The sequence below is a fragment of the Lemur catta genome, chromosome 6 (genome assembly GCF_020740605.2).
Source record: "Lemur catta isolate mLemCat1 chromosome 6, mLemCat1.pri, whole genome shotgun sequence".
Taxonomy (NCBI): Eukaryota; Metazoa; Chordata; class Mammalia; order Primates; family Lemuridae; genus Lemur; species Lemur catta.
In genome coordinates this window covers 9,215,839-9,243,491 of record NC_059133.1, presented here as the reverse complement: position 1 = coordinate 9,243,491, position 27,653 = coordinate 9,215,839, and the positions used below count along the sequence as shown (strand labels likewise).

The window sequence follows — 27,653 nt, the reverse complement described above, 5'->3', positions numbered from 1 at the left end:
TCTGGTGACTGTGCTGGTGTTTGTAGAATGGTGACTGCTGGTGACTGCTGAAGACCCGAATAACTTCCTACCTGGATTAGACCTTTTCACTGGCAATAGACTAAAACCCAATTAACCAACTAAGTTAAGCAAAGAAAGAGAATTATGGGCTCACTTAATTAGGAAGTTCAAAGCAGAGCTGGATTTGAGGCCTCACACAGTGTCATTGGATGCTATTTCTCTGTCTCCTGTTCTCTCTGTGTGTGTGTGTGTGTGTGTGTGTGTTGCCCTATTCCCAGGTGCTCTTTTCCCCCAGTAGCAAAGAGAGTACCTCTTTCCCAAGAATTCCAAAACATGTCCCAGGATCACCTCCGATTGGCACCTAGCTTGGGTAACAGTCTTATCTCTGAGCCAATCATTGTAGCCAGAAAATGCAGTGCCTCAACTGGCCAGGCCTGCATGTGGCCCCAGCCCTGGAGCCAGTGGGTGGAATCAGCCTCTTCTGAACCAAATGTACTGAAAAAGAGGGGTGAGTCCCCAAAGGAAAATGGAGTGCCATGACCAGAAGAATTGGGAAAGAGTGTTGCCCAAGAGGAAAAAACCACAGATGTTCTGCAGCTCAGGGGGTCTGAGTGGTTCCCAGGGTCATCCCAAAAGGAATATCAGGGACAGTGCCGAGGTGTGATCTCACCCAGAGCAGAAATGTAGGGAACTGGGACAGAGCCATCAGCATGAGGTGGCTCACAGGCCGTGAGATCTTGGGCAAGTCTCTTAAGCCTCCGTAAGACTCGGTTTCTTCATCTGTAAAATGGGGACAATAACAGGACCATCCTCTCAGGGCTGATATGGGGAGTAAATGGGATAATGCAAGTAAGGCTGTTGCCACAGGGCCTGGCACACTATAAGCACTTCATAAGTGTTGTTTCTGATATCTCCATTAATAAGCCGAGTAAGAAGGCCCTTTCTGAAGTTCCTGTTTGGAAGTGAAAACATAAACAAGCCCAATAGGCCAGTTTTTAAGCAAACTTGCCCCAAACACTGCCACCAATGGTTCTGTTTCCAGCAGCAACCTTTTGTCTAGTGTCAGAGTCTCGATGCTGCTGTTTCCATCACCTAAAACACTCCTCACACCTCACTCCATCTCCTTCCTCTCCCTAGTTAATTCCTATCCCTCCTGCAGTCCCTGATAAAACTTTGGTTCCCCCTGGACATGTCATTAAGTGGAAAAAAGCAAACATCACACAGCACAGTACACCCTGGATATCTCATTTATGCAAATATCTATGTGATTTTCAATACATAGGACGTTTCTGGAAGTCAGGAGAAATGGCTGCTCGCACAAACATAGGGCCAAAAGGACTAGGTCTTCATCATCTTTGTGTTCCCAGCACCTGCCACCCAGGGGCTGGCATTAGCGTCCTCTTCTTCATCGTCTTCATCACAACTGCTGTTTACTGAGCAGTCACTATGTGGCCGGCCATGTAAACTAAGCTCTTTACTGTCTCAGTGAGCAGCAGGGACTGCCACTTGGCGGATGAGGAATCTGAGGCACAGAGAGGCCACGTTACGTGGCCAAGGTCACACCGGGGCAGCCTGGCCCTCATGATGTTTGTTAAGTGAACCCAGGACCCGTGCCAGCCCCCACTGGTGGAAATCAGCCAGGAAGAGACAATGCTTCCCACTTCACGCGGCCCTTCCCTTGGGATGATGACACCAAGGACATCAGTGGCATCAGCAAGCAGAACATGGCCCTTCCTGGGGGACGCCATCTGGGTATGTGTGTGTGAGTGACTCAGGGACGCGGCTGGTGATGATTCACAGGTTGCTGTGAAAAGAGCCTGACTCAGAGACACGAGAAAGAGCCTCCTTTACCGGCTCTCTGTCGGTTACACACATACCTGTGCCTCCAACTCAGGTGTGATGAGTCCCCCTGCAGCCTTACCTAGTCAACACAGACCAAAACAGGCCAAAGAGAAGGATATACTCTGTTTCCTTGGAATCTCTAGGGACATTCAAATTCTTTACAAAAATCCCAGGTTGCAGCCAACTCTCCTGCACATGCCCCCAGGAAAGGGAGGTCCACCCATGGGGCAGGAGCACACAGGGAGCTGGGGAGGCTGGATCCCTGCTTTTCTCAGGGAAGCGTTAAGGAGAGGGAAGAGAGGGGAAGAGGAGGAAGCCAGCGCTGCAGTGACTCATTAGGCCTCCTGCCTGCCCTCAGTAAACCTGGCTCAGATGGCTTCAAAGGGGCCGCACCTTAATCATAGGTGCTTTGAAGATGCTGGGATGAAAGCCCTTGGGAGGCATAATTACCTGAGAGGCCATTCCCCAGGGGGCCTGGAGGAGCCCAGGCCATGGTCTGCAGGTCTGCAGGCATCGTTGTGGGGGTCCTCAGTGGGGCCTCCTTAAAGGGGCAGTGCTCCTCCCTGCAACCCCTGGGCTGAGCCCCCTCCCTTCACCCCGGCAGCCCTTCCACCCCATCAGCCCCTCCTGCAGGGGCAGTGCAACCTTGGTGAAGCCAAGCCCTGGGTGTGCCGTTTCCTGAACCTCAATAGGCCATGGGATGTGTCTCACACGGGCCACTTGGAAGGACAGAGAGCTGTTGTTGGTGCCTAAGGCCAGTGTGAAAGAAGAGGAGGCCAGAGGAAGGAGGAGGGCAAGGTGTCCCCATGGCAACATTTAGGTTGCACCTGACGGCTTCTTTCTCCCCAGCCCATAGGTAGGCAGGGAAATGGCAGGCCCCAGAGAAGGCTGCAGGGATTGGGCAATGCGAGGTTGGAGGTTGGACCGTGTTAAAGCCTTGAATGACTCCATGTGTTCTGGGAAAGAGGCCGTGGGGACTCAGCATTCTTAGCTCTAGCTATTCCTATGTCTGTTTCTGAAATAGAGCAGGGGGCGAGGGAGGGAGGGAGGGAGAGAACATTCTTCTTTGCTAAAGCTGGGCTGGAGGGACCCCCATCAGGGCTGCTTCAGCGTCTGGCTGACCTGCTCTGCCACGGGAGGCCCTGGGGTGAGGGGTGTGGGCGCCCGGGGCAGGGAAGGGGCAGGTAGCATGTGGAGAGGGGATGCCACCATCCCGGAGTGGGGCAGGCCAGTGACACTGGGGGCTTGCATTTTTGCAGGGGATGAGATGCACAGGGAAAGTGGTGGGACCAAGTTCACAGGAAGCCTACCCCCTCCTTTTGTCCCAGGCCAAGGTCCCCCAGCTCCTCCCCCATCCTTCTGTGGCCCATCTGCTGTCGTCTTCCACACCCCTCCTCAGCAGTTCTCTGGCCTCCAAAACACTTGCAGGCCTCTGTGACCCTCACAACAGCCTCCTCGCACCCCATGAGAGTGTCCTGGCTCAGCTGTTCCTCTTCTGTCTCTTGAGCTCCAGGCCTTCCTCCTCACCCCCACAGAACCTGTGCTAGAACAGAGAAGAGTGGTTACCTGTGTGCGTAGTGGGAGGGGCTGAGTGTGGAAGCGAATACGGAAGGGGAGGGGTGTGAGGGACCCTGCTGGAGTATTGACAATCGCCTGCACGTTCATCCAGGCGGGGCTACACATGTGCGGCATAAAGGAAAATAAAAATCACAGGACCTCCCCCTCTCTCAACTCCTTATGCAAAACAAAGGCAGAGATACCTGCAAATGGCTGGTCCCACAGATCATTCATCAGGAAATTCCTCGATGGCCTCCCAGAAACAAGGACATGCCAATTGTATCTTCAGGTCTGCAGGCTAAGTCTAGCTCCCAAACTAACATCAGTCTGTTCAATTCCACGCTAACAATGACATACAAGTTCATCTTCCCTGGTGAAGAGCAGAGACAAGATAAGATCAGACATTCTTCCACCTACCCAAGGCCATCTACATCACTGATGCTTCCTTCCCTCGCTTTTGCTGGTCTAACATTCGCCTTATTTTACATAAAGTGTAGATTTCCTGGGCCTAGCAAAAATGTAACCATTTTGCCTCCCTCACTGCTCGCCCTCCTACTCTTTTTTTTTTCTTTCTATGTGCCCCATTCCCCTTAAATACTGAAGCTCCCAAATTCCCTTTTGGAAAAGCAGCCACAGATCTATCTGTGTTTGTGTTCTCCCCAGGCGTGTCCCCAAACTTTGGCTTAATAAACCTCCATCGATTGAGACCTTTGCCTCGGTCACTTATTTTGGGTTGTCAGTGGAGAAATGTACACTTAAGATGTGTGCATCCTTTCGTACATAAATTATGCTTCCACTTAAAAAAGAAGGCCTGGCGAGAGGCTGAGGCAGGAGGATCACTTGAGCCCAGCAGTTCCAGGCTGCAGTGAGCTGTGATCGCACCCCAGCGCTCCAGCTGGCGTGACAGAGAGAGATCTTACTCAAAAACAAAAAGAAGAAAAGAAAGAGAAGAGATGAGAAAAGAAAAAAATAAAAGGAAAAGGAAAAGAAAGAAAAGAAAGAAAAGAAAAGGTCCCGGAAGGAAATGGCCAGCCAGAGCCTCTCTTTGGCCAACCTCACCCTAGACACGCCCCTTCCAGGCCCCCCCAACCCCCCTGCTGACCCTCCCTCGCTGGCTGCCCCTCTGGGTTTGGGACTGAGGATGCACCACTGCCCCCATCCGTACCCGGCTTTGTTCTAGCTTTCCATCAGTGCCCCAGCGGTGGTGCTGAGGCACCCAGGCTGGGCCCCCCAGAGCCTCTTGACCCCTTCCTGCCTCCGTCTGCTAAGAACAGACCTTGTTCTGAATGGCCTTTCGGACCCCTCCTGCCTGGGTTGTGACCATCGCTCCCCAAGCCTTCCCCTGCCTCCTGTCTCCTTCCTCAAAACTCCCTGCCCACTGTTGCCAGACTCACATCCTCCAGTTAACACCGCTGTGCCCTCTGCCCTTATCAGCAGCCCCGCAGTGCAGGTGCTGACCTGGGGACATCAGGCGCGTGGACGCTGGTCAGGCTAAGGTGGGAACGGCTTCTGTATGGCATGGTTATTCCCAGTTTGCAGATTAGGAAACCAGGGCTCCAGAGGGAGGAGCTGTTTGCAGCTAGGCAGGCGGAGAGCTTTCTGGATCATGCCCACTTCTGCCCAGTCTGGCCTCTGCCTGCAGCAGCCTCCACTGCTGTGGATGCCCCTCCCCCTCCGCACTTGGAACTCCCTGAATAGATCAAGCTCGTTCACACCTCTGGGCCTTTGCATAGGCCGTTTCCTCTGCTGGGAATGACTTTCCCCATCTCATGCCCCACCCCTGCCCCGACAAACTCCAGCTCAGGTCCAAGGCTCAGGTCAAGTAACACCTTGGAAACACCTTCCTGATGAACCAGACACATGCCCTCCCTCCTTTGTCCCTAGTTCACACTGGGCCTCTCACACTGGGTTCTGGATTGGGAGGAACCATTTGCTGGTCTGAGTCTTTCCCCCGACTAGGCTATGAGCCTCTGGAAGCCAAGATTCACACGTCGGGTTTGAAACGTGTAGTTGCCGCTACTGAGCACCGGCTTGCGAGGTACCTAGAAGCGTAAAGTCAAGGGTGTGCGCGGTGGAGCCAGGAAGGTGTTTCTGTGCCTCTGGGGCTCTCATCTATGAAATGGGACTGTGACACACCAATGTCACAGGCTTGTCCTGGGCAAGGGGTTAGGAATGACCTGGCCCAGGTGAGCCCTCGATTAGCTCAGCCCTTGTGTTCATTCATCTGTGGTCTTATTGCATCCCAACAACCCTTGGCATCAAGCCTCATCACCCACTGCACAGAGGAGGGAACCGAGACCCAGACAATGCCTAGAGCTCCCTGGACTCCAACCCCCTGCTCCCCACCCCTCACCCCTGCACCCTGCTCCACCTCGGCCTGGCACCTGGCACCTGCACAAGCCCAGTGTGCCTGTGGCATGAATGAAAATGATTCAACAGGTGGCATGTTTGCCTCCTCGTCTGGGCCAAGTTTCCTGGTGACTGTTTGGCGTACTTAATATGCTGTATGGTTGACGCACCCTGGTCACCCTTCTGGCCTCAGCTTAATTGTCTCTTCCTCAGGCTGCCAGTCACTGCCCCCTCCCGTATGTATTAGCTCTGTGAATAGGAAATGCAGAACGGATAAACTGGAAGCCGTGAAAATGACGGACAGGAGCAGGGCAGAGCCAGCAGGATGGGAATGATTCTCTGATGGGAGCTTTTTATATCACTTGACTTTTGTGTATGGAAACATCCTACATATCCGACAAATAAAATTAAACCAAAAAGCGGGGGGGAGAGAGAAGCATTAACTCATTATTAAAATTGGTGAAATAACCACACAAAGAATTACTTCATGTCACTGCTGGGCACAGTGTTCTGACAACACATCCTTAGAGAGATAGATTCCTCCCCCGCAGCCCAGAGATGGGGTCTCGCTGTGACCCAGCTGGCTTTGCACTCTTGGCCTCAACAGATCCTCCCGCCTTCAGCCTCCCCAGTAGCCGGGACCACAGGCATGCGCCACCACACCTGGCTCTCTTAGTAAGATGTATTTTAAGGACAAAAAGCAAACAAACAAAAAATCCTGTAAAAAACGTCTTTACTCCATAGGCTTATTTTTAGTGGCAATGTTAAAATTGTTATTTAAAACTTACATGAATCGTAGGATACAGCAAATACATAAACACAGTTTACTAGGAACTATAACTTTTGCTGTAAAAGACATATAGATAAAAAGACTGAGAAAAAATACACTTTCTCTCAGGGCCCATAGTTGGTAACTTTGGACTTACCATCTGATGTCGTCCAGCCTGGAAGGTCCTGAGTGGGCAGGGCGGGGCCAGGGGCTCTCTCCCCCAGCACCTCACTGTGTCGAGTGCGGGTGAATGAAATGGCACCTCATGGGTGCATCACCTGACCGCTGACTCCCTACTGCCACCCAGCCCCAAGGCCCGGGCTCCGCTTACCACCTGCAATTCCAGGGCCTACCGGCACTTCCTGGCTTCAGGTAACACACCCTGACACCTGATGTCTATGAATAAGCACCCATCTTTGCCTAAACCTCACACATAGGAGCCAGCAGGAGACCCTCTCCTGGGCTCATGACCTGTGACATCACTGGGTCTTCAAATGCCAGCACTGGACGGGGCTTGAGCTATGTCCAAGATTTCAAAATGTCCAGGTGTAGCCTCCCAGGGCCCTCCAGCATCCCCCAGGCTGACCTACCAGCCAGGGGCTGGGCTCCCATCTCTGGGTTGAGACTGAGGCAATAATGGCTGTTGGGTTAATGAAAGGTAGGACAGTAAACAGTGTCACATAAATGCAGACTGATCTTTTACAAGCTGGTGAGACAAAGGCAGGCAAAGCTGAGGGCTGCCGCTGTATCAAGGCCTGACTGAAAGACCTCGCCCACAGTCACCTGGGGCCTGGCCAACACTGGAACTCAACTCCAGCACTGATGGTGTGGAGGGTCACAGCATCTGCTCTGGGGCAAGATGGGCTGGGTTCAAATCCCGGCTGTGCCACCAGAGCTGCGACCTTGGGCAAACTATTTTGCCCCTGGACTTTTTCTCATCTGGAGGCAGATTAACAGGACCTAACTCCTGAACTCTTGTGTGGACAAAATCATGCTGTGCAGGGGAGTTTTACTACCCCGCTTCCCGAAGTGTGGTCCTGGGAGTATGTGGGAGGTGCCCTCAGCCCCATCCCAGTGCTTCACAAGACCCCAGGTGGCACCTCTGCCCCCTGGACACACCAGCTGCCCAAGTGTCGTGGATGGACACGGTCCCAGCCACACCCGCCTCCGAGGGGAGGTCTTGTTCCTCAGGGACTGGCACCAGTCCAGGAAAGGAACCTTCCGGGTCTGCTGGGAGGAACCGGGGCAGAGAGAGACGAAGGCTCCTCGCATCACTTTATCCTTTTCTACTTTATTACTTCAAATTAACAACCACGATAAAGCTCAAAAAAGTCCAATATTTACACAGGAAAAAAGTACAAAATTCCCCCCAAAGTTCTTCAGTATTTTTTTTTCAGTTTTTTAAATTACAAAGTAATAAAAACCTTTGCTCTTTAATTAAAAAAAAAAAGGAAAAAGGGGAAACAGAGGTAAATAAATTAGGAAACACATATGGAGAAAACAAAAAATAAGAACAAAAACAGGAGTTAACTAGGAAGGATGGGTAAATCCAACACTCAGCCCTGACCTGGGTCCCCCTCGGAAAGGTGTAACCCAGGGAGAGGGACCCCAGGTGACTATCAGAACCAGGGGAGTAATTTATAGCCCAGAGCCAGATGTTTCTAGAAGTAGTCTCCACGGATTCTGCCCCAAGACCAGGAACAGATGACGGGGCTGCCACAGGCTGATGACAGTCTTGGGGGGACTGGGGTGGTGAGGACCTTCTGTGCCCTGAGGGATGTCGACGTCACTGCCCACCCATGTCCTTGTTAGGAGACATGGGAGAAATGAATTCGGCCCGGGAGGTGGGGCGGGACACGGCACCTGCTGCCCTGGGGAACGCAGGTCACATACAGCTACACACACCTGGCCCCCACGACCTCCCCACCCACTCAAGGTCTCCACGGAGAGGCGCAGGAGGACCTGAACGCCCAGGAGACACCAGGAAAAGCCCAACACAGAACGTCGGCCGCTGTCATCTCAGAAGAGGCGGGGGCTGTGAGTGTCTCCTCGGTTCCCAGGCTCATGAAACCCAGTGGGACCTGCTTTCGACCGACCACATCACTTCCTGACGTGCGTGACTCCTCCGGCCACCTCCGACGCGGGTGAGGACCGGCGCAGCACTGAGGTGTTCCTCTCCCACCAGGTGTGGACGGTGGGGAACAGGTGGCCGGGGCGGGGGCTTGGCGGCTGGCTCCCGTGGCCCGGGATCGTGGGCAGAGTGTTGGCTGGGCAGCCCGCGACGCCAGGGAGCAAGGATCCCCGGTGCTAAGGGAATCCCATCTTCTTGCCATTGGCAAAAAAATCAAAGAAACGAAATCCATCGTCGGTTTTGTGCTGGGTTTTTTCCTTTTGAGTGGTTTTTTTTCCATCTTTTTTTTTGTTGTTTTTTTAAAAAGAAAATACAGACACTAGAAGGGGAAGAGAGGACAGGTTAGGTGCACAGCTGCCTCTAGCTACCCGTCTGCCAGCTCCTCTCTTCTTGTCCCCCGTTCGTCCTCTCTGGGCCCCAGCACCTGGCTGAAGGCCCAGGACACGGGAGCGGCTCCATTTGTATGAGAAGGAAACAGATCCTCCCTCCCTCTCCGCCTGCCAGGTGAGCCGCTCCCCTGGCCACAGCTGCCCCCTGCGGACGGCCCGTTCCTGCGCCTGAGATCTGATGAAGGTCACCCCACTTCATGCCTCTGCTCTCTCTGTGGATGAAATTCTGCGAAGACAGTCACACTCAGTGTGTCCTGGCCTGAGGCCAAGTCCCCCGACGTGTAAACTACTGCCTACCAGCGCACACCTCTTCCCCAGGGGTGGAACTTGCAGCCACCCCCCCTTTCCCAAGCCAGCCCCAGAGCGAAGTACTCTACACCAACTCAAGGCCTCGTGCAGGCATGGAGGAACCACTGAGGCTCACACTTGCCAGAGGGCCCCTCCTGGCCCTGCAGAAGCCAATGAGGGCCTTTCTCCACGGCAGGTGAACTCTTAAGTCAACGGCCCGGTTCTAAGTACATTGCATGAATTAACCTGTGTAACAGCACAGAGGCTAAGTAAGAGCCCTGGGCAGGTCAGAGTGTGGGCCCATGACCCTGTCTCTGCTAGGAACCAACTTTCCAGACTATGTTAAGGCAAAGGGGGCTGGAAGACTGGCCCAAGGGCAAGGAAAGGGTTTTCCAGCAGAAATTAATCAGCATGGGGCCAGGCCTCCTCAGAGGAAGCCTTAGCCCTCCCTTGAGATCCCATGGTTTTGGGGAACCTGGTACCATCCGCCACTCCCTGGACCCTTTCCACAACACACCAGTCCCCTCCAGTATTTCTAGACCAGCCAGGCTGGGCTGTGTCTGCAGCAGACACCGACTCACCTAAGCAAACACTGGTCCGATGGTGGCACTCCTCACTTCCCGAGATGGTCAAATGGCACGCTTGTCTTTGGAAGGGGGGGAGAGATGGGGGCACAAGCTTCAAGTCAAGTCCCTCAGCTGCCAGCAACAGTGATTTGGCAAGTCTGTCCCCACTGTGGCGCTCCACCCCACCCCCACCAAGCCCCTCAAGCCAGGGGAAGGCATGTATGATCCCATGACCCTGGGATGTCCCTGTTTTGTAAATAAGATCGGGGCCCAACTGACTGCTCCAGGCCACACCAGAGTGGAGGCCCCTCCCCCACAGGCAGGAGGGCAAGTCTCCTGCCCACCGACCCTGGGCAACCAGAGATGCCCCCTTCCCAGTTCCCAACTGTCTTAGTTCAAACATGGCCCTTAAGTAGAGCCACGGGATGGGACCTCACCCGGCCCTCCATCCCATTCTCTTGCCAGTGCTGACGGGGGCTCTTGGGGGGCTGCCTGCTGGCAGGGACCATGAGCACCTCATTTCCAAGTCCCTGCTGCCCCCAGGGGCTGGGCCCCCAGCAGTGAAGGCTGGATCCCGGCTCCACCACCTGCTGGGGCAAGTTACTTCTCTGAACCCTGATTTCTAACTCTGCTCAATGGGGCTAATTAGGCCTCAGGAGTAAATCAGACGAACTCTGGGCTCTAGGAAAGGGGCCTGCTCCAAGGTTATGAGAGTCAGGAGAGAACAGAACAGAACGAAGGGTCTGCAGCTCAGCCACGCACCGCAGAGGGACTGAGAGTGGCTGGGGCGAGGGCAGCTCACCTGTGAGGCTGGGATCCGGGAGACCTCTTGCCGCCCAGTGAGGTCTGAAGATGAGACGTTGGCAGGCGCGCCCCTGTGCAGCCTCATACTCACCTTCCTCTCCCGGTCGACCCGTGAGATCGCTCTGGGAGACGTATTGCCTAGAGGACGAGGCAAGGGAAGCCACCCTCAGAGTGGGCACTAACACAGCCCCCAGCCCCCCGGGCCCCCCACTGCCCGAGGCCCCTGCTCACCAGCTTGCTGGATGCGGGAGGCTGGGGTGGAGGCCACAGGCTCGGCTGCACTGCGGAGCCGGTTGGCAGTGGCCCCCGTGGGGGGGCCAGGGGGCAGGGCCCGGGTCGCGGACCCCCGCAGCTGCCCCATCCTCTCCTCGCGCTCGTGTTCTCGCCGCTCCCGGTCCACGTCCTCGGGGTTCCGGGATGCACCCTGCAGGGACGCGGGATGAGATGTCAGCCCTGGAGGCCAGGGTGCTCTGGGCCCCAGCACCCCACAGAGCAGAGCAGGGGAGGCCGGGTGGACATCTCAGAAACCCTTTAGTCCAGCCTCCTCCCAAGAGTAAAAACCATGATCCACAATTGTACAGCAGAGAAACGAAGACACACAACCACCCAGAGGGGAAAGCAGGCATCCGAGAGCCAGAGGGAGGTCAGTCTGCCTCCGTCTCATGGGGCTGAAATCAGAGCCAGGAGGGCTGATGTCTCCAGAATGACCAAGGACACCCCTTGGCCCTCTTGACCTGGAGCTAGGACCTGCCCTGGCCCCCTCTGTGTACCCAGAGCTTTCAGCCCCTCAGGGTTTCCAAATTGAGCAGGGCAGGTGCTCAGAGGCCCACTGGCAGACGGGGAAGAGGTGTCCAGAGAGGGGAAGGGACAGACCCAGTCACACAACTAGTTGAAGGTGGGGCCGGTACTCGAACCAGGTCTCCTGGTACACAGCCAGGGGCTCTTTTCATGAGAGGGCTGTCCTTTCTCTGCCCTGGGACCTGCAATGGCTTCTGGCGGGTGCTGTGGCGGCCACAGCCAGGAGGCCCAGGGGACCCACAGATGCTGCCTGCCTTGGGACAGGGGCTCAGGAGGAGCTGGAGAAAAAGACGGGGCTAGGAGCCCCATGGAGGAAGAAGAGGTTCCCTGAGCCCCTGGGGCCCCTGTGCGGGAGGAAACGAGAAAGGCCCAGAGAGGAGCAGGTGAGGGGGGAGCGCCCGCTGCGTTACCTAGTTGGTCCTGGGGGCGTCCACAGAGAAGGGCGGGGGGCTGGCAGGAGGGGGGCCGCATCTGTGGAGGAGAGAGCTGTAGGCTGAGTTGGGGGCCTGCTCGTGGGGCGTGGGGTAGGGCTTCTGCAACCTCTCTCTCCCAGGGGACTGGCCAAGAAATGGGGCTGGGCTGGGCTCCGTCCTAACTCCGGGAAGCAGTGGCTAGGATCAGGATGATCCCTGAATCCTAGTGAGGCACCAAGGCCCAGAGAGCCTCATGACTGCCTGGGGCCACATAGCTTCAGAGCCAGGGTCTGAACCCAGGCCTTGACCACCTGGTCCCACTCTGCTCTCTGCACGCCAAGAGGATGCTGTTCAGAGACCTGCCTTAGCAGAAGGCTAGGAGCACATTTCCCCATCCTCCCACCCAGAAGCCAGTTGGGCAGGCCTGGGAGCCCCAGGGCTCCAGCTCCTGACCTCTGGTCCTTACCCTGGGATCCCACCCATTCAGCCAGAGCCACAGCAGAGCCCGAGGGATAAATAAGAGCTATGGCCCCTACTTATTAAACCTCCTGCGGACACAGCCACATTGGCTCTGCAAGGCAGGTTGAACTCGTCCCCAAGCTGGGGAAACTGAGCCCAAGTGATTTGCTCCAAGGTGCGCAGCCCTGAGGTTCCAGCAGGCTCAGGCCAATGCCCACCTCAGAGAAGGAGGTAACCTACTCTCCCCATTTCAATCCAACCCAAGCAATGCCTCAAGAAATGCACACCAGGGACCTTTCTTGGATTTTATTTCCCCAAAAGAAAACACAAAAGTTCAGCTACGTTACACAGGCATCCGCCCCTGCTGTATGGACCTGTCCTCAGCTGTGAATTTCTCCCTGGCCACTGGCCAGACCTTGGAACACGGTGGCCGTGTGTGCTGAGAGCAGCATCCGGGCGCCAGGGCTCCAGGGATCCCAGTGCCCCGATGCCGAACACCACGGGGAGCCACTCCAAGGAGGTCAAGGGCAGGATCCTTCCCATGGGAGAGTCTGCAGCCGGCTGGCGCCCAGCAGAGCGTCCTGCTTGCTGCCAGGTGCTAGCGAGGGATTCCTCAGGATGGGGTGGTATGGGAGGGGCCTGGCCTCGGTGTGAAGGGCATGGAAGATTCCGACAGCATGTCCTGCAGATGTTCCTGCCAGGGGCTGCTAGAAGCAGTCGAGTACTGATGGGCCAGAGAACAGTGGAGTAAAACGCTGTAGGCGCTGCTGCCCAGCTTCTGACTCCGGGACCTGCCCCAAGGGGGACCCCAGGAAGGGGGTCGCAGTGCCAGCAACAGGTGGGGAGAGTACTCCTGGCTTGGCTCCAGAAGAGATCTTGGTGGCTGGACAGTTCTGTGAGAGGCTCCGTAACAGAGGTATCTAGAGCAGCGCTGTCCAGAGAACTGTCTGAGACGATGAAGGCAATGGTCACATCTGCATTGCTGGACGTGGTGGCCACTAGTCAGCCACTTGTGGCTCCTGAGAACTTGAAATGTGTCCAATGTGACTGAGGAACTACATTTTCAACTTTAATTTTAATTAGCTAAAAATTAGCCACATGTAGCCAGGGGCTACCATTTTGGACGGCAGAGGTCTGGGGAATGACAAATCCATTCTTGGAGCTGTGCTGAGCCGAAGGGTTGAGACCATCACAGAATCAGAGTCAGGAATGACTTTTTCTAGCGATGAGTAAATGCCCAGCGCCCAATGCCTTGAGGTGAGAAGAGCTGGCCCCAGGTGCCCTGGGCCACCCTCCAATCCAGAAGGTCTGGGGTGAAAGAGAAGGCGCACCCCACCCCTGCCCATCTCCCACCCCTACCCCTGCATTGGAGGGCAACAGAGGCTTCCCCCTCAAGTCCTTGGCCTGTGAGACCCCTGTCCTCTGCCCAACCTCTGTCCCACCCCTTAGGGAACAGGACCAGGCCGCTGTCTGAAACCCAGAGAGAAGAGGAGCCCAAGCCCAGCGTGCCGACCTCAGCGTCCAGGAGAATGAAGCCTCGTTGCTGAGCAAGTGGCAGGGTGGGCCGCGGGCCACGTGAAGGCAGAGACACACCAGGATGAAGCAGGGTAGGTGTTTAATGAGTTCAGGTTCAGTACAGAGGCTGCTGCTGGGGTCTAGCCATGAGGCTGCTCCCGGTGCCTGTTCCCACCAGGCCCCTCCGGGCAGTGGCTGTCACCTCTCTTCCAGGCTCTCTCCTGGCCCTGTGGCGGCTGCTTCATTCCCGAGAATCCTGAGGCAGGGCCTTTTCTACCACGCCCTCTCCTCTGCACTGCCACCTCTCGGGAACAGGGGGTCCCCCCATCGTCCTAGAGGACGCTTTCTCAGGCCTGGCCCCAACGGGCTCAGGCACACCTGGCGACATCAGAAATGGGGCCCTGGAATCCAGACCACAGGCCAGTAGTTTTGGGGGGGCAGCTCCTCCACCTCCTCCATGGGCCTATCTGGGGGGCCCTGGGTGCCCAGGGGCGCCGGGCACCTGGAAGGGACAAAGAGAGCACAGCTGAGGCTTGGCCTCTCGCGCTTGCTGGCCAAGTAGCAAATCATGGAAAGGCTGGGCCTCGGAGGTCCTTACCAGTACGTAGGTGGGAGCGTGGGCCCGGCACAGGGACAGGGGCGGGGACAGAATGGTGCAATAGCTTCACTGTCATGGGGCTGAGCCTGGCTCGAGGAAGCCCCCTTTTCCAGAAGAGACGTGAAACAAGACATACAATTTCACAGATTCCGGAGCTCCAGGCACGGCTGAGGAACGCTGCTCCCCACCCCACCCCCAGGACCCTTAAAAGAGGGAGACAAAACAGCTGCCTAGCAAGACCCAGGGTCCCACGACCAAGAAGAAAGACACCACTATGAAAGGGTCCAGGCCGGCCAGAGGGGCCACGGCGGAGGCAGCTGCCTGGGACGTGCAGAACAAGAGCAGTAGGGCGGCGTAGGCCAGGGCCAAGGCAGCAGGGGGGCCCACCAGCACCACCCAGGCCCCGCCACACACACCCAGGAGGGACTCGAGGCCAAGCCAGGTCCTCCTCGGTCTGGTGGGAGACAGCACCCTGCCTGGGCCCTGCTGGCAGTGGTGGCGCATGCTGTCAGCACTGCGGCTGGGGTCAGGGGGCTCTGGGACCCCAGTGAGCTCAGCCACACTGTCCAGCTCGTACCTCCCACGTGCTGGGAGGCCTGCCCGCCACCGGGTCACTCTGGCCCTAGGAGTCAGGGCCTTCCCCATCCAGTCCCCCAAGCCCGCCTTGGCCTCCAGGTGACTCACGAATTTGAGCATGTTCCAGTCGAAGACATAGTCGTAGGAGAAGCCCTGCCGGTGGAAGAGGTTGCGGAAGAGCTGGCGCAGGTAGGAGTAGTCAGGCTTGTCGTCGAACCGCAGGGAGCGGCAGAAGTTGAGGTATGTTGAGAACTCGGCTGGTGGGGTCACAAGGGACAGAGGAGGCTGCCGTGAGGCCGTGCTCCCAGAGCCCCCCCAGGCAGGGCCATTACAGCCACCCGCCGTCCCTGCAAATACTTTCAGTCTAGGGGGGACAGGATGAAGAGACAAAAGAACTATGGTCCCCTGTGGGGATAAAACCCCAGCCTGCCTGAGAGCAGAGCCTCTGAAAATGGGAGGAGTGAAGACCGGTGGACAGTGGGCGAGAGTCCCTTCACCTGCCCTCCCCAAGCTCTCGGGGGATCACAGAGACCACAGAACAATGGCTGTGAGACACTCAAAGGACATTCAAGAGCCTAACGGGACCTTCCCAACACAACCTAAGCAACAGGACGAAACTTCCACTTGCTCCTGAAAAGAGTCGGGGCTGGGGGGAGGGCCCTGGGAGCTAAGGCAAGAACCTGGGCTGGGGACACTGGGGACAGAGGAGCCAGTCCAGGGGAGCCCAGGCCTTCCAGCTGTGCCCGAGCAGCGGCAGAGAGCCCGTGATTAATACTCTGGTGCCAAGGCTGTGGTAGTCCCGCACGGACTTCATGTGGCCTTATCTTCCCCAAAGGAAGGGCCTCGGGGGTCCCCAGGCTACTCTGGGCTACTCACAGGGGTAGCCTTTGCAGAGGACCTCAATGGGTGTTGACATCTTCTTCTCGCTGATCCGCTCGTACTTCTGGCGCTTGGTGGCTGCTTTGAGGCCCTGCCAGGGCAGGGAGCCCAGGTTGAAGTACATGAGCACGTAGCCCAGACTCTCCAGGTCATCTCGACGGCTCTGCTCTGCACAGAGAATCGAGGGCAAGGTGAGGGACAGGGTCCACTCAGGTCCCTAGCTCCTCCTCCAGGTTGTGCTCCTCACTGTGTACCCCACACCCCCATCACATGCTGGCTCGCTGCGGCCCTGTTTTAAACAGGTACTGCTACTATCTCCCTCCCATGGAGAAGAGCCCGCGGCAGAGCTTTCTCAACTCAATATGGGCCTAGTTTTTCCAGCTCAGGGACTTAGCCATTCAACGACCATGAGTGGGCACCCAAAGCCTCCTTGCCTGGCCCGCCCCATGGAGAGGGCACAAGTTTTGGCATCAAAGCTGGGGTCAAACCCGGCTTTGGCACTCACTCAGGTGCACAACCTTGGGCACCCTGTGTGAAGCCTGAGTCTGTGTTTCCAGCCTGCGCAGCAGGGAAACGTCCTCGCCAACCCATGGGGCTGCGGTGAGGGTGAAGCCAGGCATGTGAGGGGGAAGACCCAACTCTGTGCGTGGTCCGGATCAGGGTCAGGCTTGGGGACAGGTGGGGTGGGGACTTTCTCAGTGAGGCTCACTAGAAAAGTACCCAGAGGCCTCCAACCAAGGTGGGGGCGGGAGAGCTCGAGAAAGCCAGGTCCTGGCCAGGAGCCACAGGTGCGCTCTGCTGCGGGCCTGGCTTGCTCACCGATGCCCAGGTGGGTGTTGATGGAGGCATAGCGGGCAGTGCCAGTCAGGTTCTTGTTTTCCCGGTAGGGGATGTGCTGGTGGGTGCGGGCATCCCGGTACTTCTTGGCCAGGCCAAAGTCGATGATGTAGACCAGGTTGCCCTTCTTCCCTAGCCCCATGAGGAAGTTGTCGGGCTTGACATCCCGGTGGATGAAGTTCTTGGAGTGGATGTACTCTATGCGGCTGATCTGGGGGAGGGGAGGGGGGTGGAGAGCAAGCCATTCACCAGGTGTTCCACGGAGGGGCCTTCACCAAGCGCCCTGTGCCAGGCCTGGGCCTTGTGGGTGGAGGGCTGGGGCCACAGAGCTGGAAAACGCACATGTGGTCCCTGCCCTGGTGAGGGAGAAAGATCTGCATTCCACTAGGAAGGATGAAGTCAAGGGGCAGGTCAGGGAAGGCTTTCTGAAAGAAGTGGCATTAGGATGAACTCTGAAGGAGGAATCCACCATGTTTGTTGTGAGACAGGGAAGGAGAGCCAGGTAAGAAAGCTGATGGTAAGACCCAGAAATGAAGCTGGAAAGGACCCCAGGCCCCTGAGAAGCCTTGCCTGGCTCTACCCTCAGGGGACACGTGGGCAGCCAGAGTCAGAGAGGCGACCAGATTCAGGGTACGGGAGGGCAGGCGTGACAGAGACAGAGCACAAAGACAGGACTCTAAAGTCAGGCAGACACACACATAGCCTTTTCTTTCCTGTGAGTGATTTTTAAACACTCCAACTAACATCCACGCCCATGACGTGTCCTCTGGAGGTCACACTGCTCTGGGCCTCAGGCTTCGAAAGGCTGAGCACCACCTGAACCTGACCTGGGCCTCACGCCCCAGAGGCTCTGACGACCCTCCGCTGGCACATATCGAACCTAAACCACAGAGCCTTTGCAGGCCAAGACTAAAACCCCTGCACAAGATCTCCCTGTTCCATTCCAGGCCCCAAATTCTATGGTTTCCTATTTTTAAGAAGCTTTGCTCCTCTGTGCTTATGAAGGGCTTAGGACCTACCAACTGCCTGGCAGCGGGGCTGGCTCTGGCCTGGCGTCGCATGGCCTCCCACTTAATCCCACAACAACCGACAAAGGGGAGACTCACATGAGGCAACCGGGGCTCAGAAAGGCTTAGCAATTCACTGACGGTAACCACTCTGGGACAGGATCCAGGTCTGTCTGACCCAGGCTCTAACATCACCTAAGGACTGAATCCTGAGCCCTACCCAAGGAGCCTAGAGTTGGAATCTGCATTTTAAACAAGCACCTCCAGAATTCTGTAGCCAGAGGTCAAGGTCCCCCAGTCCAGGAACCAGGCCTGGCCTATGTCTCTGCCATTGTCCCCTCCTCCAGCATCCTCCTGGGCCCACTGGCATGATGGGGAAATAGAGGCTGGCTGGGAAGTGGCTTGCCTGGCAGGGCCCACAGGGTGGGCAGGTGGAGGACTCACCATCTGGTCGGCCAGGAGCAGCACCGTCTTGAGGCTGAACTTTCGGGAGCAGAAGTTGAAAAGGTCCTCCAGGCTGGGCCCCAACAGCTCCATGACCATCACGTTGTAGTCGCCCTCGGCTCCACACCACTTGATGGACGGGATCCCCACTGGGGGCCGGACACGGGAGCGTCAGGGGTGGTCATCCCCTTCCCCTCCACCCCCACCCCCACATCATCTTCACCGTCACAGCTCTGGGCCCCGTCCCAGCTCGGCCCTCACCTCCCCCCTGCATCATCTTGTAGAACTTGCTCTCGATGTGCAGCTGGGGGTGCTTTGTTTTCACACACTCGAGCTTGATAGCAACTTCTTCACCAGAGGCGATGTTGGCACCTGCCAGGGGTGGAGGAGGCAAGAGACCAGGGTCATCCTCGCTGGCCAGGTAGCCCCAGGTGCCCCACCCAGCACTTCGAGGTCTGGTGAGCAGGCAACCTGGGGCCAAGTGCCCAGGGCGTGGCAGGGGGAGCAACAAGGACCTCCTGAGGAGAGAAGAGCAGTGTGTGTGAAGGGAAGGAGGTGAGATGCCACAGGCAGGAGGCAGCAAGAAGGCTGGACAGGTGGAGGACAGGCAGGGTCGCAAAAGGCTCACAGACCACCTACGGCTGCGGTCCCCAACCACCTGGCCAGGTTGCAGACAGACACCCTCTGTGGCCACAGCAGGAGGCGAGCGGCGGGGGCGAGCTTCATCCGCTCCCCGCATCACCGCATAAACTCCACCTCCCGTCAGATGAGCAGCAGCATCAGAGTCTCACAGCAGCCGAGCCCCACTGTAAACTGCGCATGCCAGGGGTCTGGGTTGCGGCTCCTTGTGAGAATCTGATGCCTGATGATCGGAGGTGGAGCTGAGGCGGTGATGCGAGCACTGGGGAGCGGCTGCAAATACAGGTTATTATTAGCAGAGAGGTTTGGCTGCACAGTAAATGTAATGCGCTTGAATCATCCCCAAACCACCCCATCACCCCTACCTATCTGTGGAAAACTGCCTTCCATGAAACCGGTCCCTGGTGCCAAAAAGGCTGGGGACTGCTGACCTACGGGATGTGGCTCAATTCTGGAGAAAGGCCGGGTCAGTGGGGTGTGTCGGGCTGAGGTGGGGTGTGGAGGCAGGGGCCAGAGAGGGAAGGGAAGTTGTACCCACTGGGACAACCCTGGACTGCAGGATGATGGGATGGCAACACCCAGCCCATATCCCGCCCACAGCAACGCCAACCCCTTCAAAGGCAGCCCACACCTTCGATCACAGCAGCTCATCCGATTCTCATCCCCACTTTACAAAGGAGAAAACCGAGACCCTGCTCCAGGTCACAGGACCAGTAAACGGCAGGCTTGAGAGTCAATCCCAGCTCTGTCAGCCTCCGAGTCTAGGTAAGAGGGTCCTGTCTAGACCTCCACCTCTCCTGCACCCTACTCCTAGGTTCTCGAGCAGTTCTGGCTAACACAATACCCTCACACACACCAAGGTCCAGCTCTCTGCCTGGGCCCATCCCGTGGCTCAAGTCACAAGGAAGACCAAACCCAAACTGCACCTTGCCTCAGTTTCCCTAGCTGTAATAACAGGGGGTAGGGAAAACAAGATGAATGGCTAGGAGCTGGGCTGAGACAGGGAGTCTCTTCTGGGGGCCAGAAGTGACTCCAGACGCAGGAGCTAAAACAGTGTCATTAGTACAGACAGACAGAACAGAAAGTCCAGTGGGGACACAACCACTGAGAGAATTTAGGACAGGATAAAGCTGGCACCTCAGATCAGGGGAAAAGACAGGACTATTCAATACATGTCCTTGGAACAATCAGCGAGCCAACTGAGAAAAGACCACAGCTCACACTACACCCAGGGGAAAGCCCAAGTGCACCCAGAGTTTGTATGTAAGGAAAAAAGCGGCGGGGGGTGGGGGGGTATAAGTTGGCACAAACTCTTTGCATTTATCTCGTAAAGTTGAACATAAACACTCTCTGGACCAAGCAACTCCACTCCCAAGTCGGTGTCCTTGAGAACCACAAGCGCACCAGGGGGATGGGAACAAACAACCCAAACGACCACGGCAGCGTGGCAGCAGTGGTGCGTCACACAAGGCACCGCACGGGCAGTGAAAAGGAATGATGCCGCCTTCACGCGGTGCCTGGGAGACGCCCAGCTGCGCACCCCGGGGTAAAAGAGAGCAGGCGGCGGCCCTCCTCACCGCAGCCACAGCTGGACACTACCCGGTGTCCATCACAGACGAACGGAATGGGGTACATCTATCCGGAGGAATATTATTCAACTGTAAAAAGGAACGGAGCCCTGCGCTACATGCCGCAACGCAGATGAGCCTCAGTAACATGCCCAAAGAAGCCGGACACGAAAGGGCTGATGCTGAACGATCCCGTTCACATGACAGGTCCAAACAGGCAGATCCACAGAGTCCGGAAGTGGAGCAGCGGCTGTCAGGGGCTGCAGGGCTGGGCCACAAGGAACACCTGCCACGGGGCCTGAGGCTTCCTCTTGGGGTGACGGAAAGTTTTGGAGCTAGACGGGTGGTGGTTGCACCACACTGTGGATGTACCACATGGGACTGAATTGTACACTTTTAAAATGGTAAATTGTATGTTCTGTGGATTTCGCCTCAATTAGAGAAATGAGGGAGAGAACTCAGCACCGATCTGTTTGTCTCCACTTCAAAGCAGGCACGGACACTGAACAATACAGAGTTTAGGAACATAAATGTGTTAAACTCTAACAAAAGGGAAAAATGTTAAATGTCAGACAGTGGCTACCTGTGTGAGAAGGCAGGGGGTGGGGCAGGGGAAGGGTCCCCGGCGGCTCTCAAGGTGACAGGCAGTCCTCCTCCTCCTCCAGCTGGGCGCTGCCCAGGGAAGGGTGCCTCCCACCACGCACCTATTTACACGTATTCTTCACATCGACTCAACATTTAATAAAAAATAAAACTATGAAATGTTTAAGAAAAGGGAGAATTGCCTTACCACCTTGGGGTTAGGCCAGGATTTTTTTGATCCCTGACTTAAAATCCAGAAGCCATTAAAGAAAAAAACAAAAAACAAAACAAAACAAAAAAAACCTATCTCCAATACAAAAAAAAAAAAAAAAAGAATCCCTTCCGCATGGCAAAAACACTAGAAATAAAGTCATAAGAAAAGCACATTCCCAATTCTTTTTTTTTTTTGAGACAGAGTCTCGCTCTGTTTCCCGGGCTAGAGTGAGTACCGTGGCGTCAGCCTAGCTCACAGCAACCTCAAACTCCTGGGCTTAAGCGATCCTACTGCCTCAGCCTCCCGAGTAGCTGGGACTACAGGCATGCGCCACCATGCCCGGCTAATTTTTTCTATATATATTTTTAGTTGTCCAGATAATTTATTTCTATTTTTAGTAGAGACGGGGTCTCGCTCAGGCCGGTCTTGAACTTCTCACCTTGAGTGATCCACCCGCCTTGGCCTCCCAGAGGGCTAGGATTACAGGCGTGAGCCACCGCGCCCGGCCACATTCCCAATTCTTATCACAGGCAAAGAGCTAATATACAACGAGCTCTTACAAAGCAGTAGGAAAAAGACTCAATAGGAAATAGGACAACAGATTTGAACACACACTTCACAGGGAAAGAAACCATTAAAATAAATGGCTTACTCATAGGAAAAGATGCTCAACCTCCTTCTAAGAGGAATGCAAATTAAAATGATCCTGAAAGACCACGTTTTCACCTAGGATTGTTGAAAGTCCCACAGGATAACACCATTTGTCAGCCGACTGTGGGGCAGTGGGGCACTCCTCCAGGTGGTCAGAGCATGAACTGGTAAATCTACTGGAGGGTGATATGACACCATGCAGCTCCGAACAGCAACCCCATTTCTGGGAGTTTACCCGACATGCTTGCATGGTGTAAAACAAGGCCTGGAGGAGGCTGTCCGCTGTAGGCTGTCTGCAACAGCAAAGGCTTGGAAACAACCCAAATGTCCGTCAAGCGGGGACTGATTAAATAAAGAAACAGTCCATCCATAAAACCGAATGCGATGGAAAAAGAATGAGGAAGCTCTCTCTGCACACAAGTGGAAAGATCTCCAAGATACAGGAAGTGAAAAAGCAAAGTACAAAACAGTTCCCTCTTATTTCAGTTTTTTAAAAAAGGTGGGGAAGTAAGTATCTGCACTTGGCTGTATCTACATAAAGAAACATTGAACAGAAACATGAGAAACCAGTGAAGACTGGGCAGAGCCGGGCTCAGCTGGGTAGCTGGATACTATGTTGCAAGTTGTGAATTATTTCAACACTTTCATTGAGACGTAATTCACATACTCTTCAATTCACTCAGGTAAAGTGTACAATTCAGTGGTTTTTAGTGTATTCACACAGTTGTGCCACCGTCACCACGATCCATTTTGTAACATAGCTGGCCCTCAGTATCTACAGGCTCTGCGTCTTCAGACTCAACAACGTGGGTCAAAAACACGCAGGGGGAAAACCCAATAAAAATAACAACAAAAAAACCACAAATATAAAATACAGTCTAACAACTGTTTACACAACATTTACATTGTACTAAGTGTTATAAGTAATCTAGAGATGATTTAAAGTATCCAGGAAGACACGCATAGGTTGTATACAAATACAGGTGACTTTAGAGCATGGACTTTCACACCCATGGATTCTGGTATCCGAGGGGGTCCTGGAACCAGTCTCCCTTAGATACCAAGGGACTATATTTTCATGACCCCCGGAACACCTGTACCGTTTAGTAATCAGATCCTATCTCCCCCTTGTCACCCCCAGCCCCTGCCAATAGTGATCTACTTTCCTCCCTATGGATTTGAGGCTCCGGGTATTTCACAGACACGGAGTCACACTACATGTAGTCTTTTGTGACCAGCTTCTTTCACTTAACACACTTTTGTGTTTGGATTTTGTGTAGGTATATTGATTTTTGAATCACATAAAATAAAATAAAAAGAAAAACAGAACAGATGACTAAACCTAGTCAGCAACGGGAGAGAAAGTGTTTTGCAAACTGTAAAGTGTTTTTGACACGTCAAGGCTCATCACTGGGTGAGGTGCACAGGTTTCCAGGGCGCCGTGAGGACGTGGCACGGGAGGGGCGAGGGGCTCCCTGGCCATGCTCTGTCTCCCTGCTGGCACAAGGGGCAGGAGAGCACAGTGGTTGAGAGTGTGGGCTCCAGAGCCAACTGCTGAAGCCCAAATCCTGACTCTGCCACCTCCTTGCTGGGGACCTCAGACAAGCCACTTCAGCCCTCTGAGGTCCCAGGGGCCTCATCTGTAAACCGATGACAGTATTTGGCTCACTACGTTGCTGTGAAGTGCAAAAATGCTTAAAAGAGTGCCTGGCACAGGTGAGTGCTCCACAGTGTCATGTGGGATGGGACGCACCGGCCCCTGGGCCACAGAGCTGAGCCGGTGGCACTCACAGGCCAGGGGAGAGAAAGGAAGGAGTGAGCAAGGGTATGGGGAAAGCAGAGCCTGCCTGGAGGGAAGGCTGCAAGGGCTGCCGTGTGAGCAGGGCTGTGCCAGGCAGAGGTCACAGTACATGCAGAGGCCTGGCAGGAGGGGATGCAGCCAACTCAGTGGTTTGGTGCGTGTGGGCCCCTTGGGGTAGCTGAAGATGACAGTGGACAAGCTGGGTGGGGAGATACCTGAAGGCTCTCGAATGGCAGTTGAGATCCTGCCTGAAGCTCCAGGGACAGGTCAGGTATCTGACCACAGAGCTCCTCAACCTCGGCCCTACTGACATTTGGGGCTGGCTAATTCCTTGTTGTGGGGCTGCCCTGTGCACTGTAGGGTATTTAGCAGCATCCTTGGCCTCTACCCACTAGATGCCAATAGGCATCCCTTCCCCAACTGTAATAACCAAAAGGTACGGAGATCTAGCCAAATGTCCCATGGGGGACAAAAATCACCCTGCACTGAGACTCTCTGGTGTACTAGAAAGGGCTAGGAGGCTAGACGGGGAGAGGGAGGCCTGGGGAGGCCACCGTAGCTGTCCAGGCAAGAGCCAAGGGTGGCCCTGCCCAGGCAGGGTGACACTGTGGAGGCAGGGCCTGCGGCCCTTGGTGGTTCAGAGACATGTGCAGGAAGGAGAGATTCAGGGGGAAGGGAGGGTGGAGGGGCCTTCATCCCCTTGAACCTTACCCAACCCTGCGAGTACTACTGTTTATATTTCTATTTGACACATGGAAAAATGGAAGACACCAAAGGTCAAATGACCATATGCCACAACTTCCCAGGGACAGGGACCCAGGTTGGTAGGTGAACAAAATCCTCTGACCCCCACCGAGTGCTGGAAGCCTTCTGCCACAGCTGCCACCGGGCCCCTTGGCTGCCTCTGAGTTCTGGCAGGAAGCTGCCGGGCTTTCCCCTGAGCTCCCCTTCTCCTCGCAGCCACAGAGCTGGGGTTCAGAGAGGTTAAGTAACTGGATTGAGGTCAGATAGAACTGGCTGGGGCAGAGCCAGGGTTTGAAACTTAGTCCGCGAAGCCCCTGCTTCTTTCTCCATTCCAATTCCAGGTAAGGTTTCCTGGCAGATGTTTTGTCGGGTGCAAGTGGGCTAGGTGTAGGTGCAGGAGCCCCTGCACGCAAAGGCCTGGAAGCTGGAAGAACAGCCCAATTTCAGGAACAGAACACGGCCCATTAGTTACAGTGACTCTGTGGGAGGACTGGCAAGTCACCAAAACAAATTGGACGCGGAAAAGGGCTTGGACCTGGCCAGCCCTAGCGGGGCTGGGACCTTGTAAATTCCAGGTGGCAAGAGGGGTGACCAGACCAACATGGGACACTATCAAGGACCTGGCTGGGCTGAAGGACCAGGGGTAAAGCCCATCCATCCCAGTAACAGCAGCAGTGGCCACTTTAACTCCCACCTAGCAGAAGCCTAGAGCGTTCCTGACACTAACTCTCCCCTGCATAACCACCTGTCAGGGCAGCACTGCTTCCCACCCCTTCCAGAGCTGAGGACCAGATACTCTAAGAGGTCCAGACAGTTCCCCAGAACACAAGGCCAGTGAGTGGACCCAGGTTTGGACCCTGTGCGGCCAACTTGAAGCCCTTAAAATAGCAGGCCCCCTTCTCCTGGCTGTCCCTTTATGATGCTGGCGTCGGGGAGGGGGGACCTGAAGAGGAGCTGGGGGCCTTGCAGCCACACCCAGTGTGCTGGGCCCTCAGCTGATCCTGGAAAGCAGGGCTTGGAGGCCATGTCCAACCCCACCTGCAGAGGCCATCTGGAGTCAGGCCCTGGCCCAGCACCGGGGACAAGAATGTGGCCAGAGCTTTGAACAAATGAAGCCAGTGAGGCCAGCTGGAAGGCCCTACAATCACCACTGTCCCCAAACCAGCAAGTCAGGGACCCAGGAGGGCAAGTCAGGGCAGAACACCCTCACCAAGCTCCCCGCACCTGGCGAAGGCTGGACAGTCAGGAGAACTGACTCGGGCCCCAGAGGAGCTAGATCCTTGGAAAGCAGCAAGTCCCAACCAAGACCAAGGATGGGGGCCAGCGTAAACACGCTCCTGCTGGGCTTTATACACAGGGACCTTGTTACTTCTTGCAACCCCATTTCAAAGATGGGGAAGTCAAGGCTGGCAGAGGTCATCACTTGCAAGGACATACAACTAGTAAAAAATCCCAGCACCTAAACCTAGGTTACTCCAGAGCCAGTACAAAAAGAAGTTAAACCTGGACCTAGTTTTAAAATGAACGAGATAACTATGCAGATAAACAGGAAGTCCTGTCCCCAGGGAGGTCCCACAATAAGAACCAAGGACACAGGCTTTGCTGAGTGAGCATGGGCTGAACGCCCCCATGGGCCTCAGTTTCTCTTCTGCAAAAAGAGGGACCTGGACCAGATGCTCCCTAAGAGCAGGCGTGCGTCTGTGCCAGGAGCACCCGCTGCCTTTGAGCCAGTGGCTCCAGGCTTCAGTCCTGAGCCCAAGAGCCTTGATAAAAAGAGGGTCCTTTATACCCACTCCAATTTCATAAGCAGTAAGGAGATGGGTGCCCCCATTTCAGATGAGAATGCTGAGGCTCAGAGAGGTAAGTGACTTTTCCCAGGTCACACAGCAGAGGAGCAGACTGGGGATCTATACCTGGGCTGGTCCCCCGATCCCAGCCTGTCTCTGTCTCGCCATGAGTGAGGCCGCTACACACGCCTGGCACGTTATGGTGCCCGGTGCCCGTCTTCTCATTCGTTTACGTGGCAGGCCCTCGGTGAACACCCACTGTAGGCAAGCCCCAGGCCGGGTACTGGGCAGAGACAAACACACGCGACGCCTGCCTCCCCAGGAGCTCGGGCACAGGGAAAACCTTTAAACCTGCTCCGCTGCAAGCTCTGCCTCCCTCTACTCTGAGCTCCAGGTGTTTACAGGGCATGGTAAACGCTCGGCAGTGAACTGCACATCCGGCTGGCACTTTATGGTTCACAAAATGCTTTTCCATCTGTCATTTCATTTGTGCCTCCTTACAACTCCTGGTCAGTCAGGCGGCATCATCACAAACTTTGCAGATGGCGACACTGAGGCCGAGCAGCCACACAAAGCCAGTCTGGAACCCAGATCTGCCTAACGTCTCCCTCCCGTGTCCTGGCTTGCACACTCTCTCACTCATGTACAGGGCTGTGGGCATCTAGGCTGCTGCTAGTTTTCTAGAGCAGCCTTGGAGGCCAACTCCACCATGCTACACCTCGCTTTCCTGAGGTGTGAACGGGACAAGCTGGTACCATCTCTAGGGGTTGCTATGAGGGGAGGGCTCGTTCAGAAAGTACCCTGTAGGTCATGTGCTCAGGGAAAGTGCATGTCCCCTTCCCTGTCCTCCGAGGCTCCCCGCGAAGATTTCCTACTCCAAGGGGGTGGGGATTCTGACCACTGGGTAAGAGAAACCCCCAAGTTCTGAACTAACGACCACAATATGCAGACTTGTTGGTTTTCTCTGCCCAGGACAGAAATGAATTATTGTTTTCCAAGGAGGGAAACTGAGGCCCAGATGCAGGTCTAGCCTGCTTCCAAGGACACAGGGACAGGAAAGAGAACAACCCCTAGTGGGGGCTGCCACGTTGTTCCAACCACTCCAGGCCCCACCCTCCCATCCACGATGACCAACACTAAATATCGCCCCTTCAGACCGACTGCAAAGGAAGGCTGTGGCTGGTGGCTGTGCCCCTGAGCAAGCTGAGAAAGTGGCACTGACATACACAATCCCAGCTGAGGAGAGGGCTGAGATGTCAGTGATTTGTTTAAAATGACAACATCAAGGCAAACTCAAACTTTCAACAGGAAGCACATCCGGAAAGAAAACTCCCTAAATGACAGCCCCCTCCCCAAGGTTACTGGGGGAGCCTGCATCATCCCAAAGCCTGCCCGGGCTGCATTCCAGGCGGGAGGGGCCCGGCTGGGGTCAAGCGGTAGCCCAGG

The 27,653-nt window shown here is 55.4% G+C and overlaps 1 protein-coding gene across 10 annotated transcripts in view; it reads right to left on the bottom strand.

Annotated features, from left to right (window-relative positions):
• Positions 1–7,788: 7,788 nt before the first annotated feature.
• Positions 7,789–27,653, bottom strand: part of LOC123639258 (casein kinase I) — a 29,446-nt gene continuing 9,581 nt past the window's right edge. For 4 of the 10 annotated variants that reach the window (XM_045552871.1, XM_045552868.1, XM_045552869.1 and 1 more), the window contains exons 3-7: positions 18,483–18,593; positions 18,222–18,370; positions 16,753–16,981; positions 15,931–16,101; positions 14,165–15,311 (exon numbers count right to left, since the gene is read on the bottom strand). In XM_045552871.1, the coding sequence (XP_045408827.1) occupies positions 14,683–15,311; positions 15,931–16,101; positions 16,753–16,981; positions 18,222–18,370; positions 18,483–18,593 (1,289 nt within the window). In that variant the 3' untranslated portion in view covers positions 14,165–14,682. Of the gene's footprint in view, positions 9,264–9,906; positions 9,972–10,693; positions 10,834–10,926; positions 11,120–11,903; positions 11,965–13,963; positions 15,312–15,930; positions 16,102–16,752; positions 16,982–18,221; positions 18,371–18,482; positions 18,594–27,653 lie in introns of those variants that run through there. The other 6 variants (XM_045552874.1, XM_045552873.1, XM_045552875.1 and 3 more) reach the window with 6 other exon arrangements.